The sequence below is a fragment of the Podarcis filfolensis genome (assembly GCF_964270895.1).
Source record: "Podarcis filfolensis genome assembly, chromosome: 12".
Taxonomy (NCBI): domain Eukaryota; kingdom Metazoa; phylum Chordata; class Lepidosauria; order Squamata; family Lacertidae; genus Podarcis; species Podarcis filfolensis.
In genome coordinates this window covers 27356045-27375075 of record NC_139614.1, presented here as the reverse complement: position 1 = coordinate 27375075, position 19031 = coordinate 27356045, and the positions used below count along the sequence as shown (strand labels likewise).

At 40.8% G+C, this 19031-nt stretch overlaps 1 protein-coding gene across 6 annotated transcripts in view; it reads right to left on the bottom strand.

Moving 5' to 3' along the window:
- Positions 1 to 19031, bottom strand: part of DGKB (diacylglycerol kinase beta) — a 248765-nt gene that overhangs the window by 204850 nt on the left and 24884 nt on the right. For 5 of the 6 annotated variants that reach the window (XM_083578600.1, XM_083578602.1, XM_083578598.1 and 2 more), the window contains exon 2: positions 137 to 402. In XM_083578600.1, coding sequence (XP_083434726.1) covers positions 137 to 206 — 70 coding nt within the window. In that variant the 5' untranslated portion in view covers positions 207 to 402. Of the gene's footprint in view, positions 1 to 136; positions 403 to 15331; positions 15418 to 19031 lie in introns of all 6 variants that reach the window. The other variant, XM_083578599.1, reaches the window with a different exon arrangement.

Here is a 19031-nt window from a genome sequence, read left to right as displayed (position 1 = left end):
TACATATGTTTACTTACAAAAAATTGTTATGACAGCAAATTGCATTTGGACACCTTTATGTCTTACATTTTCATATAGCTGAAAATTTGATACAAATACACAGAAATATAAAAGTTTAAAAAAATTGAGTACTTACATTCTGCATACTTCTGAAGCTGAGAGAATTCCGAAGGACTGAGGTTAGCCCATTTCTCCGTGTTCATCATAATGATGGCAAAGTGCAGTTTACATACCAGTCTTGTTGTCTGCTTCAAGTGGAGGTAATCAAAATACCCCCCCAGCAGTTTTTACAGTTTAGTTTCTCAAATTATCAGATATCCAGGAAGAAGAAAATCAATCTGCGCTAACTTCTAGATGGTGCCAATTTTCTGAAGCTTCTGGCACTGGTGGCATATGAAAACACTGTTAAAAGAAAAGTAAAAGCCACGATTAGGAGATGCAGAAATGTGCATGTGCTGCTTTTGATGATATATGCTAAAATATTCCTAAACATTCCACGAGTATGGCAAATCATTTTTGTCTGCCACAACCACCAACAGCTTTAGACATGGGAAATTGCCAGACTTTATGCAGTTAGTTGCCCTCCAAAGTTTTATGCTTTATTGGGTACACTTTTTAGTTACACTTTTCAGAAGTCAACACTGCTGAAGATCAGGGCTGGAATTTTGACCCTAATATCATGACTGTCAAGCAGGTTTCACACACTGCATGAGAAGGAACTAGATCTCTGGACAACAGTAAAACTGGACCCTACTATATACTCATCAAATGATGTAACAACTTATTTGGGGCTTCAAATTACGGATGTTGAAGAATTCAGACAGAAACAAAAAATGCCTATGTTCTCTGACTTATCCCATGTCTAGAAGAGAAATCAATCCAGCAACTATGATTGGCATTCATTGTTGTCAGTCTGCAAGCAATACATGACATTTCTTCCCATTTGCATTGGGTTCCCTATAATTATGTAAAATTCCACCACAGAGGCCAGTGAGATGAATGACATAGCTTTTCAGAAACTGGAGTGCAGCGGAACAGAAGCAATGGTACATGCAGCAAACAGGTTAGAATGGAAGCCAATGGCTTCTTATATCCATAACTTCAAATACACATTTTAAACATATATTAAAAATTGATTGCACACACAGCAATCCTTGCACTAACAGAACATTCAGGTAGTGCTACTTCGGATACAACCGTTAAGATTCAAAAAAGTTTAAGAATGCAAGTTAAATCTGCAATGTGTTAGGAGGGAACACACTTTCAACATCCATGACATACTGCTCAATAACTTGCAGAGCAGAAGTAAAAGCTTACATAACATACAAACCAGACAAGGATGGTTAAGAATCAGAATGGTACATGTTGGGATAGGAATATTCTTCAAACCTCTGTGCTACTTTTCCAGGGCTGTTCCAGTGGAATTCTGATGCCAAGCATGTCACCTAATACTTCCCATTATAATAAACTATTATAGTGCATTTCACCCTCAAGGTGTAATACGGATGTGTCTCAATAGAAGCTTTCATCCTCTTTTATCCTAGTCTTTCCCCCAATTGTTTTATTAAAACAAGGATCCTACTGCACCAAAGTCAATAATTACTGAAGGAGTTCCCTTGGAGACTTTTATTTTCTGGATTCAGCATCTAAACCTCGCATTAATTTGTTGGCAAGCAGAATAAAGCACTCTCTCAGCTCAGCTGGCACCTTTGCTTCCTAAATCATCTTTTCCCCTCATATGCCAAGTTGTTAATTATTTTGAGATGTAAAAAAATATGCAGTAAACGAACAAATGAACTGTAACAGTTCCAGAGGAAGGGGATTCAGGTGAACAATACAGTGGTACCTCGGGTTAAGTACTTAATTTGTTCCGGAGGTCTGTTCTTAACCTGAAACTGTTCTTAACCTGAAGCACCACTTTAGCTAATGGGGCCTCCTGCTGCCGCTGCGCTGCCGCCACACGATTTCTGTTCTCATCCTGAAGCAAAGTTCTTAACCTGAGGTACTATTTCTGGGTTAGCGGAGTCTGTAACCTGAAGCGTATGTAACCCGAGGTACCACTGTAATGGTCAAAAGATTTCCCCCTTCTAAAGCATGATGTTGCATGTCATCCATTGCAGGGCTGGAGACAAGGGACTGAGTATGAGTGAAGTCTTTGGGAGGACTCTTGAGCCTTTGCAAAAGTCATATAATAGGCAGACATTCAATTTGTGGTGTTTTCTGTCCCATAGAGGTGCATTTTTAAGGAAGTTTCACAAGCCTGATTTCTGTCAACCATGCTGCTGCTACAAAGGCACAAGAGCTCTGTCATCAAAACAAAGAAAACTAGCTTACTGAAAAGCATCTGGTAACCGTCGTAAGGAATCCACGGCTATGGCTACAGTCCCATGCATACTAGCACATAATACAATTGCCTAGTGTTCAGTAGTCTAGGTCAGGTATCCTCAACCTTTTCAAACCCGACCCACTTTTAACCCAATCATGCATTTAGGGACCTATATATTAATCTTTCACCATATATTTGCATGATGGTAGTCCTTTTGCTGAAACTCACCAGTGGTCTAGTTGTCTCCCAAAAGTGGATGTAGGCATCTTATTACTTTCTGGACTTTTATCCTTCACTTTTCAAATAGAACATTGCCCACGGTAGCATACAAAACATAGAACTTGAAAGGTTACAGTAGAAAACCGCACATACAAACTATATAACTAGCACCGTAAATAAGCCACAAAAATGTCAGCAAGGTAAGAATTATCATCCTTCTAACAATGAACTTGTGTGGTCCCTTGCCTATCATTTTGCTGGTGAAACAGGGCCACCTAATCATAAGGTCATGTTTCCGTGCACTCAGGTACACAAAAGGACATTAGCTTGCAAATTGCTATAATTTTTTCAAATGACCCGACAAGCTCACTTGCTTCAAGGACCTGTGGAATTGTGGATTGGTGGAAAGAGAACAAGCCAGCCCGCTTGTAGCTGTAGCCATGATCTGGAGAGCGATGTGCAACATGAATTTATGAACAACACTGCTTCCTGCCCTGCACTTCTTTCAAGAGAAAGGAAATTAAAAAGGATACTTTCTCTCTCCCCCCCCTTTCTCCCTCTCCAGAGAACGCCCTAACCAGTTTCAAGAGTAGCAGCTAGCTGCTACAAGAATAGCAGCTAAGCTCTTTAGATGCAACACTGGGGAGGTTTCAGGAGGTGCAGCAAGAATAAACTTAACCCTTTCCCCGCTACAAAATTCCTGGGCTGGCTGGAGTCCTTAATAGAAATGGACCTGGAGATTCACTGCAATGCTTTATTGCTGGTCTCAGTCTGTATTTATTTAAAGTTGGCACTAATACTAACTCAAAGCAGTCAGCTGGGCAGAGCATGATGGGGAGGCACTGCTCACCTGCCTTTCTAATGTAGAGGTCACTGCCAGCAGCCAAGGGGGAGAGGGGTAGGGAGGTCAGTGTGGGACAGATACAGTGGCAGAGTCAATCCAACACACCTGGATAGCTCAGTTGGTTAGAGCATGGTGCTGATAATGTCAAGGTTGCAGGTTCAATCCCCATATGGGACAACTGCATATTCCTGCATTACATAGGGTTGGACTAGATGATCCTCAGGATCCTTTCAAACCCCAGGATTCTATTATCATCACACTATGGCTACCTCTCTGCCGCCTTATCCCCCTCTGCTACCACCAGCAACCTCCACAATGGGAAGGCAGGTGCGCACTGAACATAACTATGCTGACAGAATGTTCTCCTATGCCAGGCATGTACACAACAAGGAGACATATTGTACTGACTGTACAAAGCTAGTAGCACAAAGATAGCACCCTTGGGAAGCTGTAGACCCAACTCTCACTGGTGCCCCAAACCTCTTCTCCTCTGATTACAGCAAGCTATAAAAAAAGGGAAAAGAAAGATCTACAGTCAGTGCAGCTCATTCCGCCAATCGTCTACAGTTAAAATTTGAGGATGTTCTCCAGTTAATTAATATGTCAAAGGAGGAAAAGTTCACAATGGAACTTTCAATAAAATCATGGAGGCTTCATTTCAGGTTACGGTGAATTATTTTTCTGAAAACCACCTTTTTAAATAGATGTCCCATGTAATTTATTGTTGTCTTAACACCTAATGCTATTAAAGCTACTACTGGGATTGCTAATTATATTACATTCCAGAGCTTTAATGTCAGCGTGCAGAGTTCAGTGATAGCCTGCTTCAGCAATTTAATAAAAGAGATTTCATTTGAACAAATCAGCATCAACATTCACATCAACAGCTGATCAAGAAGCAATTGTAAGCTCAGAGAAAGAAAAAGGAATAGGACAGACACTCTTGTCTGGTAAAATGATGATGCGGTGTGTAAACCAGTCATCACTTTTAGTCATCACTGACCATAGACATATTTAGACATAAATGATTTACACATATCACTGACCATAAAGAATGTTATTAGCCAAATTAGTCTGTGAACATGCTGCGTGGTTGTGCACCCCTCTCAATCCCTCCTCACTTTGTTTTTCCCCTCCTTGAGCAAGAAAACAAACCACTGAGCAGCTGACTTTGTATTACCTTAAATTTGGCTTCTCAATCAAAGTTTGTTCGGTGGGAAGAAGGACCACAGGTGTGTGTTAGGACATAACCGTAAACCAGCCACTATATAATTTGTTTTCCTGCTCAAGGAAGGAAGCAGCACAGCAGGGAGTATTCAAGCTACATGTACTACTTTGTCTAACTATGGCTTATAGCCAGCAATGTGTCCAAACAAGGCCAGTTCTTGGGTCAATGATGTAGAGAACAATAGAACCATTAGAAGCTTAAATGATAAATCTGGCAAATTAACTGCAAAGGAGAAAAGGTCTTAGAACGTTGGAAGAACATTATATGACTAAGAGATTCCAACATGAAGCAGAAAGAAAGAAAGAAAGAAAGAAAGAAAGAAAGAAAGAAAGACAACAAATCAAATACTTTTGACAGATTTCTAGTAGGAATGGAGGGAGGTGAAAAAAATACACACCCGCAAAAGTTTATCAGGAGTCAACTCAACAAACATAAAGCTCCTTTCAGATGTTTTGCATGAAGAGAATGCACAATCCTAATACCGCCTGACAGCCACACATTTATTTTATCATCTGAAAAGAGCTCCCCGTGTTTAAGAAAGCTTAGAGTACAGTGTTTAGAGTACAGGAAGACTCAATAAGAGCTTTGGGTTGAAGTCAACCCCACTGAAAGCAATGGGATTTTACTCACCAATTTCAATGAATATACGCTTGAGTATGATTAAGTTGGGATCCAACCACTAGTATATTTTCCTTAGTTTAAAAAGACCATACTGTATTTAATATCATGTTTTAAACACTGCAGTGAATATTTGAATTCATGTTTCACATTTTTGGTCTTTCTCTCTAAAAAAAAACGCACCCATGCTAATTATTTTAAAAATGCTTAAAATGTGCTAGTTAAAATTCTGGACACACAAAAGCTCCTTCCTTTTCCAGTTGGGAGTGCCTTTTGGGTGACAAAGCTAAATCAAATTATCTTTCAGACTTGATATTACTTTGAGTCATACAAGTGAATACTTAATTCAAGAGCTTTCTACAAAAAATCTCAAGGACCTTGTTTTCAGAATTCTAAATGCTTTATTGTAATTCGAAAGAATGTCTGATTTAAAATATAAAGCAGCAAAAAGTCTTCCATTGTAATCTGTATACGTGCCCCTGCATAATAATGAAAACATATTCTGTATCTTTTTAATTCTGCTATTGTAAGAAAAATGTTTTCTCTCAGATACGATCTCTCTTCTCGGATCCACTCATTATACATAACATTTATAACTGGAACAATAATATACTTCAGATACTGGCTGTTAACTTTTAGTGTATCTATTGTAAGAGAAAATGCCACTGAAAAGAATAGACAGAACAGACTGAAGGCAGAAAAGGTGAAATAGGGATATGTACCACTGCTTGTCACTTCCAGCAACCACAGACTAGAGACCCTAGTGGATTTCGGGTTCCCAATGTTTGGAATGGGAAGCACAGTGCAATGTGTGCATCCAGGGACCTTTCCCTTCCTTAACCAGCGATAAGACAAGCTGCCTTTACACTGGCACTTCTGCTTGGATTGTTGACAGCTTGTTTGTTTGGGATCCCCTTTCCTTCTTTCATATGGGCCATACAAGCTCTAACCCTGCACATTACATACTGTTTCCTCAAACTCTTACTGTAATGCACTGTGCATGGGACCAGCTTCTGGAGATCCTTTGGAAACTCCAGTTGGTAGAGATCAGAAACAAAGATGTTGGTGGGCACTCACCCATGGGATCATATTGCATCAGAGTTGAAGAACCTCAGGCCTGAGGCCCAAATTTGCCCCCTCCATAGCCCTTAATTTGGAATTTGGAATTCTTCCAATGCAATTCTTCCCCAGGTCACCCCCCTCACTGGCTCTGCTTCACACACCTGTTTTTTGTTGTTGTTGTTGTTGTTTTGCCTAGTTGGAACGTGTCATTGAACTCCAACAAAATCTCTTGCTCAATTTACATTCATTGTTCGTTCTGTCCACTGGCCTCACCCACTAATGCCATGTGGCCCCCATAAAGTTGGCCAGAAGGGAATGTGGCCCTCAAACAGAAACAAATTTCCCACCACTGCCTCAAAGCATGTGCACTTCTGGAAGAATAAAGGGATCTCTATGAAAGGACTTGCTTTCACTATGCAATGCACATGGGATGGGGGGGTGTCTTAACATTATGCCTAACATAAAGAACCATTTGCCGAAGAACACGTGTTCGTGTGTGTGTGTGTGTGTGTGTTCTGGAAGGAGGAATGGGAATTAATCAACTGTTGCTCCTAGCATCATAGGCCTGTTTGTTATTCTTCCACAAGATTACTCAGACACTAATTAATCTTGTAGAATTATAATAAACAAGCTTCAAGTGCTGAGGGCAACAGCGTAAGGCCCTCGGCTGAAAACAAATAGAGTGATGAAAGGAGGACAAAAAGTATCTGCAAGCTACCAGTTCAGACCTCAGTCAATTGTCTGGATGGAGAGTAAAGAGGGAGAAAAAGATAAAGAGTAGTGGGTGGCCATCACAGGCATAAGGCCCCCAACAATTACAACAGGGGAAAACCCTAACATTCACTATTTATTATTTATGTGGGACATTATTGCAGTCAAACCAACCATTCATGTTTTGCTAGATAGGCACATGAAAGGGCTGAGGCACTCAAAGCTTTCCTCTAAAATTTGCTCGAGAGAACTCTGAGATCACTTCCTTTGTTTGTGTTGACAGGAAGCTGTAACACTACAGCTGGGCCTGGGCATCTCTCTTTTTCTTCACCATGCATTGAAGCTGACCACACATGCATGTTATAAACCTGCCTTCATTTTGCTACTATAACTGCTGCTTTACATTTTATGTAAGTAAATACTACTTTTACTTCTTCACAAAATAATGAGTGTGTGGCTGTTGTTTTTAAGGGGGAGAAAAGGGGTAATACCAGGAGAAATCCAGTCTGCCTTAAAGCATCATGGATTATTGTTTCTAGAAGGTTAAATCAACATTGTCTTAGCTTCCAAGTTTAAAGCTGCAATAATAATAATAATAATAATAATAATAATAATAATAATAATAATAATTTATTTCTACCCCGCCTGTCTGGCTGGGTTTCTCCAGCCACTCTGGGCGGCTTCCAACAGGAGATTTAAAAATACATTAAAACAACAGACATTAAAAAACTTCCCTAAACAGGGCTGCCTTCAGATGTCTTCTAAAAGTCGGATAGTTGTTTATTCCCTTGACATCTGATGGGAGGGCGTTCCACAGGGCGGGAGCCACTACCGAGAAGGCCCTCTGCCTGGTTCCCTGTAACCTCACTTCTTGCAGTGAGGGAACCACCAGAAGGCCCTTGACGCTGGACCTCAGTGTCCAGGCTGAACGATGAGGGTGGAGACACTCCATGTGAGCAAGGAAACAATTCCTAAAATTTATTTATTGAATTTGTACCCTGTCCTTCCTCCCAATGGATTCCAAACACATAATTATTCTTTTTTAAAAATCTAAAATAGTGAAAAACATTCTTAAGCCACTGGTCTCAAAGCTGCCAGAGTTGATTTAGATACAGAGATGGTGTTGCACAGTGGCTAAGAGAATTAGCAGCAATCCAAAGATGGCTGGTTCAAATGTCAACTCAGACATAAAACACACCAGGAAGTCTTAAAGAAGTCACTGTCTCTTAGCTAGGAACCTAGAATGTGGGGATAACAGTAAGGGCCAACTTTACAGGGCTATGATCACACAACAATGCTACAAAGAATGTTACAGTGTTGCAAGTAGATTTACAACACAATCCTATGCATGTCAAAAGAAAGTCCTGCTGAATCCAATAGAGCTTACTCTCAGGTAAGTGGGTACAGGATTGCATCACTGTTTAGGATAGGGATGCACAACCTTAACTTGAACTGAAACAACACTTAAAAGCAAAGGAAAAACACAAGCCAATAAGGGAACCTTCAGCTGGTTTGCTTTAACTGTTCAAGATCATATTTGGAAGAGACTACCCACCAGATCAGAATAGCTACAGATTCTGGCAATTCTCTTTCACCTTCCCTATGCTCCAGCTTTGCTTTTATTACAAATTATGTCAATGCTCTTTACAGTTTGAATGCTGGTAGCTAACTGGTTCACAGTAGCATAAAAAGGGTTAGGGGAAAACAGGGCATCAAGGGCTTAGATCTCCCAAGTGTGTGTGCATCTTCATATTACACACATAAAAATATGCATTGTATGAAATATCAGTTGACATAAAAAAATGTTTGTTTTTATTCCTCTTTTTCAGTTGGAAAACATTGAAAATGAAACGTCCAATACTGGGGTGCTCCGAATAAAGGTCTTCAGCTTTATTAGCTGTGAACACACTTCTTTGTATAAACCTACAGCTTCATTAGTCATGCAGTAGGTGGGAAATTTTATGCTTATGCCTTTAGAAAAAAAGAAAAAGATTCAATGCAGTATAGTGTTATAGCTGCTGGGAGCGGTTTTGTAACTTTACAGCAAAGAGAAGAGCACTGGTTGCCTTCACTGGTTGCTACACTTTAACCACCCATCAGTTCAAAACCAATCCCCCTTCCTCATTAGCACTTCCAGCGTCAATTATCTGTTCCCAGTGGCATTTTTAAACTGAGTAACTGGACAGCCCTAAGCGGGGCTAGGGAGGAGCGGAGAGGCAGACCCACTGCCAAATATTAAGCTTTGCTCACACCAGCCAGAGCAGATGATGGGGGGATAGCAGTTGTTCTGCTAGCTTTGGGTATGCTAGCACCAGGCTAGCGAGCCAAGGAATCCGAGGATCAGGCCTGCTGGGGTTTGGATAAAGCAGATCCAAAGCGACCAGTGCCCTATCCTCATCCCCAAAGCACCTTGCAGCTTTGATTAGTTACCTGAACTGATTATGGCCCGTGGTATCTTCCCACCCACCTGGTTACAGCTGGAGCCTTCACCCTGGTGAAGCCCCTCACAGTCCCTTTCCCCTTTGTGTTGTGCCTTTTAGACTGTAAGCATTAGACTGTCTTTAGTATTCACTGTTGTAAGTCCCTCTGTGAGCCTTTTGCAGCCGAAGAGCACGGTGAAAATCCTTTAAATGAACTAAATAAATAGAAAGATCCCCGTCCTAATATCTGTACCACCCATTTGCCTGCAACACCTGCCAACTTACTGCAACAGCAGCATATATCATTTTCCAACTTGCATTGCTACAGCTATTGATATTTCAGTGATGACTCATTTAATTTTCAGCACAGCCTAGGCGTGTTAAAAAGGCATGAAGCCCGACCTCCACTTATCAGTTTTTTTCAGGCATCTACTCCATTAGAACAAAGGCAAGTCAATGAGAAAATGGTAAACAGCCAGATAAGACGCACAGTGCAGATGCAGCAGCGCCATGAATCATTTTCATTTGCCCAAGATATTATGAGGTTCATTGCACACCATAGGAAAACATTTTCCCCCTATTGTGCTTTCTAGGAATGAATCAAAACAGTTTACTGGCAGCCTAATCCTAAAAATATTGGACTAGATCCAAAGAACTGTATGACTAGTTGCATGTGCCCAAGGGAGATTTGGATTTCTTTTTCTTGAATGGAAGTCTGACCAGCAGCAAACCTCACCTGGAACTTCAAAAGTAGGTTGTGATACAGCACAGGAGTCTATGAATGCCAAGGTTAGAAAGAAGAAGAAAAAGCCCACTGGGTATACCAGGTCTTGGGTGCTCCTAAAGGAGCTCTTTAGATCCTGGTCACTGGAAACAGTCCAACCAAATGTGAGCATATTTGACACCATTTGAATTCAGGAAGGGAATTGTAGCACATGCTCTTTCATTGCAGACATGGGATTTTAGACTACTTGATTTAATTCAAGGCAATATTATGTTGATGTGTTTAAAGTATTCTATAAGAAAAAAGTATATATCCAGACTTCAACCCTGAAAATTATAATTACTTGTGGCTAAGAAACAAAAACTCCAGACAAGTTCCAAACAAAAACTGCCAGGCTTCAATTTATAGTTTTGCTTGATTAAAGACATGCCCTTTTTTAATTGTCAAAATATAAATGACTGCATTAGCTCCTTCAAAATTTATCTAGATCTTGTGAAACAGTTCAGCTTCGGTCCCTAAGAAACAAAGTAGATATATATTTTTCTGGAAGTTGTAGATTTTATTCATGGATTACAGCCCAACCCTAGCTGACATTAATCTAATAAGCAATAAACACTGCACTCATCATGAAAATATTTAACAGCTTATATTACTTCAAACTTCATTACATATGCAGCTGAACTATAAATACAGGAAAAAGGTTATTCAGAAGTTAAATAATGGCATAAAAATATTTTTACAATGATTTCAGTAGGAAACTGGGGTTTATGCAATACTATAGTTTTACAATGCTTTCCATTTCTAAAGGAATCTTGCAGGTTATTATGTTGTAGGTATTAAACTAGCTAAATAAAATTCTGCTACAGTTCTGATAATACGCAATGGCCAGGATCCAAGAGATGTGTTTGAATGTGCCAAGCATAATTTCTGATTTTCTCTTCTTTTGGAACAGCAGGCTCCTAGGCCATAACTAAAATTGCTTTTGAAAACTTCATTAGTGTCAATCAAAGTTTTCCATGCAACATGGGGGATTGCTCTTTGAAAACACAAGTCCAAAGTTCACTTGGGCATATAGAAAGAATCAGTGTTCTTTGTAATCAAATTCATCTCTTATAAGTGCCATGAGTCACTTATATGACAATCAGTTTCCAGAAATTCGAAGAGTATATCCATATTGTGTCCATGAAATGGCATTCTGAATAACATGAATGTGACTCATTCTGTACCATACAATACGCTGCCACCATGATAAATAGTGCACAATCTCCTAGTCTTGCACAAAGATAACAAATGTGATACCCTGCAGATGGTGTGAATTGCAGCATCCACAATCCCTGGTTTTACATCCTGGGGCTGACAGGGACTGTAGATCACAAGACTCTTAATCTCAGGGCTGTGGGTTTAAGCCCCACATAGGGTGAAAGATTCCTGCATTGCAGAGGGGTGGACTAGATGACTCTTGTTGTCCCTTCCAACTCTACAGTCTGTGATTCTGTGAGCATTTGGAGGATACCGTGTGTTGGCTACCCCTGGATTCTCACATTACATCTGCATCAAAACTAACAATTTGTAACAGTCATCAAGGTGTGCAAACCATGGTTAAGATCAGGCATAGGCAAACTCGGCCCTCCAGCTGTTTTGGGACTACAATTCCCATCATCCCTGACCACTGATCCTGTTAGCTAGGGATGATGGGAGTTGTAGTCCCAAAACAGCTGGAGGGCCGAGTCTGCCTATGCCTAGTTAAGATGGTTAGCATCAGCCATATTTAGGACTGGTGCAGATACAAAATCTGGGACAAAACCAGAGACCTTCTTTTCAAAGCAAGCAAGAGGGAATTCCGAGAGTGCCCCTGCCAGGTGAAGTGTGAGAAATGGCAACTCGGGAGGCAGCCCTTTGAATGGTGGCTACAAAATGCCCTCTTCAGAGAGACTTATCTGGAGCCTAGATTGATGTCATTTCAACGCCAGGCAAATATCTCCCCACCACCACCTTGAGTCTTTTAACCTGTTCCTGCATTATATTTGTTTCACCTGGGCTGTGGGCTTGTTTTAAAAAACAACAACACACACAACTGTTTTTACTTCTTGTATGGTCATTTGAATTACAGTTAATTTGCTTTCACTTTTGCTGCAAGCACACCATGATAGCAGTTACAGAACAGCATATGCAAGAGAGACTGTGTACTGTTCCATTGGCACGTATATCTGAAGATTACAGCCACAGTCACTAGGTCAGGACCTACTAGATGCAATGACTAATACCTCAAAGTTACCCAGATATATCCTTTCTTAATTCTACACGGTCAGTTTTCTCAGGGCCAGTCTGGCAGAGTGGGGCATCTGCCTCAGCTAGTGGGTTCTGGGAGGGAAGAGGACAGGAGTGGTGGTCTACCCAGCTGTTCTTTCTGAATCTTTCTGAATCCCCCAGTTGTTTTCCTCTCTTGGAGATGTGTATGCCACATAACCTGCCTCTAATACTCACTCCATACATTTAAACAGTGCTATTTTTCTAGAAAGGGATGCGGGTGGCACTGTGGGTTAAACCACAGAGCCTAGGACTTGCCGATCAGAAGGTTGGCGGTTCGAATCCCCACAACTGGGTGAGCTCCCGTTGCTCAGTTGCTCCCGTTGCTCCTGCCAACCTAGCAGTTCGAAAGCATGTCAAAGTGCAAGTAGATAAATAGGTACCGCTCCAGCAGGAAGGTAAACGGTGTTTCCGTGCGCTGCTCTGGTTCGCCAGAAGCTGCTTAGTCATTCTGGCCACATGACCTGGAAGCTGTATGCCGGCTCCCTCGGCCAATAAAGCGAGATGAGCGCCACAACCCCAGAGTTGGTCACGACTGGACCTAATGGTCAGGGGTCCCTTTACCTTCTTTTTCTAGAAAAAGAGGTGCCGGAACTCACCATGAACGCCTCCCTTGTTCTCTTATAAAGGCAATGGCAGCCACATGAGAGGCGCTGAAACAGAGTTCCGGCAAGTTCTGGCTGGGAAAAAAGCCCCGCATTTTAAGCATATTTGAACCACACTGCTTCTCACAATGAACCTTGGGGACTGCATTTTGTTAAGGGTTGCTGGGAATTGTAGCTCTACAAGGGGAAAACTACAATTCCCGAGATTCTCTGGCTAGAGGGAAACATGTGCTTTACATGTGTGTTGTGGATGTGTGTTGTGGCTTGCATGACTCAGGTGCAATAATGGTTGCTCTCCCATCACCAGCTGTGAAGTAAGGTTCACAGCCATTCCAGTCAGCTTCTGTATGTGGCAAATGGGGCAGGAGACATCTTTTGTCCTTTCCTTCAGAATGTCTTGCAACTTTTTAGCAGAATGTCTTAAGACGGGCCCTGCCTCTCTTCCATCAAACAAGTCAAGGAGGTGAATGCTTTATGTTCAGCTGCATAGAACAGTTTTAACAGAAGCTTTGCAGGACTGCAGGATTGGTGTAGGTGTACGGTTTGACTAAAAAAGCAAGCTAGGTACCTAACTAAAATTCATCAAGCATAAGATATTGGCAGCAACAGTACATGAGGCATATATTTGGGGAACTCATCTATCTTGCAGGGTGGGGTGGGGAATGCAAAAATAAGAACTCTCTCTTAATCCCCGAGTTTCATTCCTTTTACATGGACTACCCTATCACAGTTATGCAACAACCCCTTGTCAAAACAAATGTAGAACATGTAAAAATGCAGTCACTGTTAATAGCTGGTTCTAATTTAAAACTTTAATCACTTGTTAAGTGTCTAAACTTTGAATATAGAAAAGATAACAATTCCCATAGATGCATACTGCTATTATATCCTGGTTATATTCACCATTTTTCATTTATATGTCCATTTTGTATGTGACCATCAGGAATATTTTAGTCTAAAAGAATTATCACTGCAATTTTAAGAGCCACAAAATTCTGTTTGGAAAGCTTTCAGATTTTCTTCCAGTGTTGTCAATGACAAAAAGCATGCCTGTGACCTTATGTTCATCCACGCTGAAGTAAGAATTCAATCTTGTGCATTTCAAATACTGGATCATCCGTCAAGTTTATTTTTCTCATCACAGAGACAAGAAAAGCTCACCAAACTGTAATGGTATCTTGAGCAATATTAACCAAGAAAGAAATTCATACTGATCCATCATGATAATTTCAAGTGATGCCTTAGTAGCTTCTGCAAGACCAATATGGGATTTTGTGCTTCCAGCCTTTGGCGCAATACGGAACATTTAATGATGGACAGTTAAAATGTCACAAAGCTAAAACAAACTGATGAGGGCTTCAGTCCTATATCCACTGAATTCAATGGGACTTACTTCAGGCCAGACACTATGGGACTGTGATTTAAGGTGGGGCGATACTCACTTGCTCTAGAACATATCTAAAAAGGCATGGCTCAATTAAGAGAGGGTAAAGGCAAACATCCACGGGATGCAGGTGGTGCTGTGGTTAAACCACAGAGTCTAGGACTTGCTGATCAGAAGGTCGGCAGTTTGAATCCCTGCGACGGGGTGAGCTCCCATTGCTTGGTCCCTGTTCCTGAAAACCTAGCAGTTTGAAAGCACCTCAAAGTGCAAGTAGATAAATAGGTACCGCTCCAGCGGGAAGGTAAACGGCGTTTCCATGCGCTGCTCTGGTTCGCCAGAAGCGGCTTAGTCATGCTGGCCACATGACCAGAAAGCTGTACCCGGAAGCTCCCTTGGCCAATAAAGCGAGATGAGCGCCGCAACCCCAGAGTCGGTCATGACTGGACCTAATGGTCAGGGGTCCCTTTACCTTTACCTAAAGGCAAACATCACTCATTTCAGACTTAAGCACAACTAACTTTGTCTGTATTGGGGGCACGGTCATGTGTTTGCCAAAGATCTGTTTGTCAAAGATGTGTAAACTTTCACGGTTTTTTTATTCTTTGCAATTAAAGCGTTTTAAGTGCTAGTCCTATTGTCTCTAAACCGTGTTGCAGAGCCTGTGTCATCACAACTCAAGAGAAATGCCACTTGAAAAGTCCTGTATATAATAGAAACAAGCTCACTTACGACATTGACCCCGTGTCAGCTTAGAAATTTTCTTTTCCTCCCAATTAAAATTATTCCTTCATACCCCAAACTAGAATTCTTCTCTAACATGCTGTTTTGTATGAACAGGCAGCATGTATATTCTGCACATGCACTCAAACAGGTAATCCCTCACCTTCAATGCAAACTGCTGAACGCTATCCAGGAGAAGTTCCAACATGCAACTGTTAAGATCATAGACTGTATTCCAGCTCTTATGCACTAGGCGTAGAAGAAAATTGACTGGGATTAGTCACTTTCTACTGCATTAAGCTATTCATGTGATATACAATAAAGGATCAGGAAAGCACCTTGACTATTTCCCCATGGCAACCATTTCTTTGCAAAAATAAGAACTGTAGTAGAGTATTTTACTCTCAGATAAAACAGGAGAGATGATTGGGGAATGGTAATTTTACACGGGGGTGTTGACTGCTCAAGGAACCTTAGGAAGAGAGCTAACCCAGAGAATTTGGGAGAAAAGTGGCCTTACATCCTCTCCTTCTGCTAGAAAACTCAGCAAGGAATTAGCTTTCCTGTGTAGACAGTTTAGGAATGGACAATATATGTGTTTTCATTTCGCATGGTTTTACCTACAAGTATTTGCTTTCTAATTTTAAAAATACATATATATATGTAATACAAAATAAATATGTACTTAAATATATGTTTCTCTCTCTCAAATTACATATTTAAATGCTTGTTTAAACTGCCAAGAACTGTCACGGCATTCAAAGAAGTGCAAAATCCAGTGGACAACTAATTTGCAACCCATGCATTTGTCCAAGAAATGTGGATCAAGCCACTGTGTCCAGGACTTAGGAAAGATGTAATCCCGCAAACACTTACTATGTAACAGTGAGTTATGATTTATTTATACATATATTTATATACCAATGTATCATAAAAAACTCATGAAGTAACAGACTCCAAGCAGTTTTCTTCCTCTGTTAAAATAAACTTTCCATAGGCAAGAAACACTTTACCTCTCTTTCTAGTCAGAAAGAGAGCTCTACCTCTCTTTCAAATCGGAACCAGTGAAGGTGGTGAAGGTCCTGTGTGAGTGCGTGGAGGTGGTTGGAGGATGGATGGGGGCTAACAGTTTGAGGTTGAATCCTTACAAGACAGAAGTACTGTTTTGGGGGGACAAGGGGCGGACAGGTGTGGGGGACTCCCATTCAGGACAACTGTGCCCCTGAAGGAGCAAGTTAGCAGTCTGGGAGTCATTTTGGACTCACAGCTGTCCATGGAGGTGCAGGTCAATTCTGTGTCCAGGGCAGCCATCTACCAGTTCCATCTGGTACGCAGGCTGAGACTCTACCTGCCCATGGACTGTCTCGCCAGAGTGGTGCATGCTCTAGTTATCTCCCACTTGGACTACTGCAACGCTACCTTTGAAGGTGACCCGGAAAGTACAATTAATCCAGAATGTGGCTGCTAGACTGGTGACTGGGAGCGGCCGCCGAGACCACATAACATCAGTCCTGAAAGACCTACATTGGCTCCCAGTACGTTTCCAAGCACAATTCAGAGTGTTGGTGCTGGCCTTTAAAGCTCTAAATGGCCTCAGTCCAGTATACCTGAGGGAGCATCTCCACTCCCATCGTTCAGTCCAGACACTGAGGTCCAGTGTTGAGGGCCTTCTGATGGTTCCCTCACTGTGAGAAGCAAAGTTACAGGGAACTAGGCAGAGGGTCTTCTCAGTAGTGGCTCCCGCCCTGTGGAATGCCCTTCCATCAGATGTCAAAGTAATAAACAACTATCTGACATTAAGAAGATGTCTGAAGGTAGCCCTGTTTAGGGAAGATTTTTAATGACTATTGTTTTAATGTATTTTTAATCTCCTGTTGGAAGCCGCCCAGAGTGGCTGGGGAGACCCAGCCAGATGGTTGGGATATAAGTAATAAATTATTACTATTACTGTTACTATTACTATTATTACTGTTATTGTTATTATTTTCTCTGTGTGACTTCTATGTGGCCTGGTTGCAGTTAAATAATCATGTAAGTACTGTATTTCATATGGAATCAGCACTCCCATCCCTTGATGATGTACAACTAAAATAACAAGGATATGGGGGTGGAGGGAGTTGTGTCATTCATCACTACTGTAGTTATGTTATGGGCACTCATTGACAAACATCCTTAACTTACCTCCTTCCACACAATACCCATGATCACCAGAGATTGAACAGCCATGGGGAAGATAACTGATCACCTTTTACCAGTAACAAAATACTGCTGTTTGTGTGCTCAGAAGGTAAGATATTTATAGTACAAGAGAACTGTCTTGAGGAAAGATGTTGTAGCCTCCTACAAGAATTGCACAACCAATGTGCTTAAAAAAATAGTCCAGAAAGGCCTAAAAAAAGTGTTCAGAAGGCTTTCTGTGCCTGCCTGGGTTGTGGTGATATTGGTACATCACCACAAAATACAGGGCTAGTTAGAACAGTATGTTTTTATGAAACATGGTGCCCTGGATCTGCATGTTTGCATCATTATTATTCATTTTTTACATGAACCACATGGCTCTCCACATGGGCCCCAGCTCATGAGCCTGTCAACAGCCTCATACATTCCACAAGGATGCCAGATGCATGACCCAGGCCACAGTGTTGATTCAGCTCTCTTTGAAACCATGTTCCATTGACTCTGCAACAGAACAAGAGAGCTATGACAAATGCATAGTATCAAAATGCTGGAAGCCAATTTTTAATAATATATTCGCAAATATATTAGGACCAGCTTTAGGGACACAGGATACATATCACGTTGGCTGCTTAGCTGTCAACATAACAGCTTTAATTATTTCAAAGTTTGCTTATGTAGTCAACATTCTGTCAGTACAGCTGTAGAAGTGAAATATTAAAACAACAGTCTGGGCTGCTGGAAACCCTGAATAAAATTTGTCACACTCACTCTCGTACATTTACAGCAAGTCACAGATTCTCCCTCCCGCAATGGAATTTGCAGTTTCTAATTTCAGCTTTAAAAACACACACAAAAAAAGCCTGCAGAAAAAGATAAAATGCAGGTCACTGTGGTTATTCTTACTTTTTCCAAGTATCTGTAGGACTTACTTCTGAGTAAATATGCACCGATTTTAAAAGCCAAAAAAAAAAGCTTGCCAATGCACAGCTACAGAACTTTCTACAAAGCACTGTATTCTATCCTTACATTTTGAAAAGGATCTTTTAAAAAAACAAACACTATATGAAAGCAGGGCCTCTAAACTTGTCCAAACAGAACAGGATTTTCTCTAATTAAAAATGGAATGGGGACATTCATGTCCAGCATAATAAAGAGAGTTACAATGTGCCAACAACTGACACTGAATAGCAGCACTAATGAGAACAAACTATTAGTAAGTTCCTTTTTATTCTCAATTAAATATTAAGCATTGTGTGTGTGTGTGAATAAAGTAATTACATATATATATGGACCCATTACTAAAAATGCTCACATACTTTATCTTAAACCTAAGTACGCACTCCCCAAACTGAACTGCAAAATACTACTTAGAAATAAATAAATAAGACTTGCAAAACCATTTTAGATAGATTTGCAGGACAGAGACATTTTTATGGATTAAAAAAGCAACTCTGTTTCTCTCCTAACAAAATTGTCTGCTTGTGGAATGCCTTCATTAATTCTTTTGTTTGTACTGATCTATTAGAAACTACTCAAAAAAGTCAATAATCTGAGCAAATACCAACTTAGCAATTTATTTATTTTACACATGCCATTTCATCTTCAGACATTATGAAATGAAAACCTAGCAATACCTTTTTCTAACAGTATATGGTATACAGAAATACAGATACAATTTTTAAAAG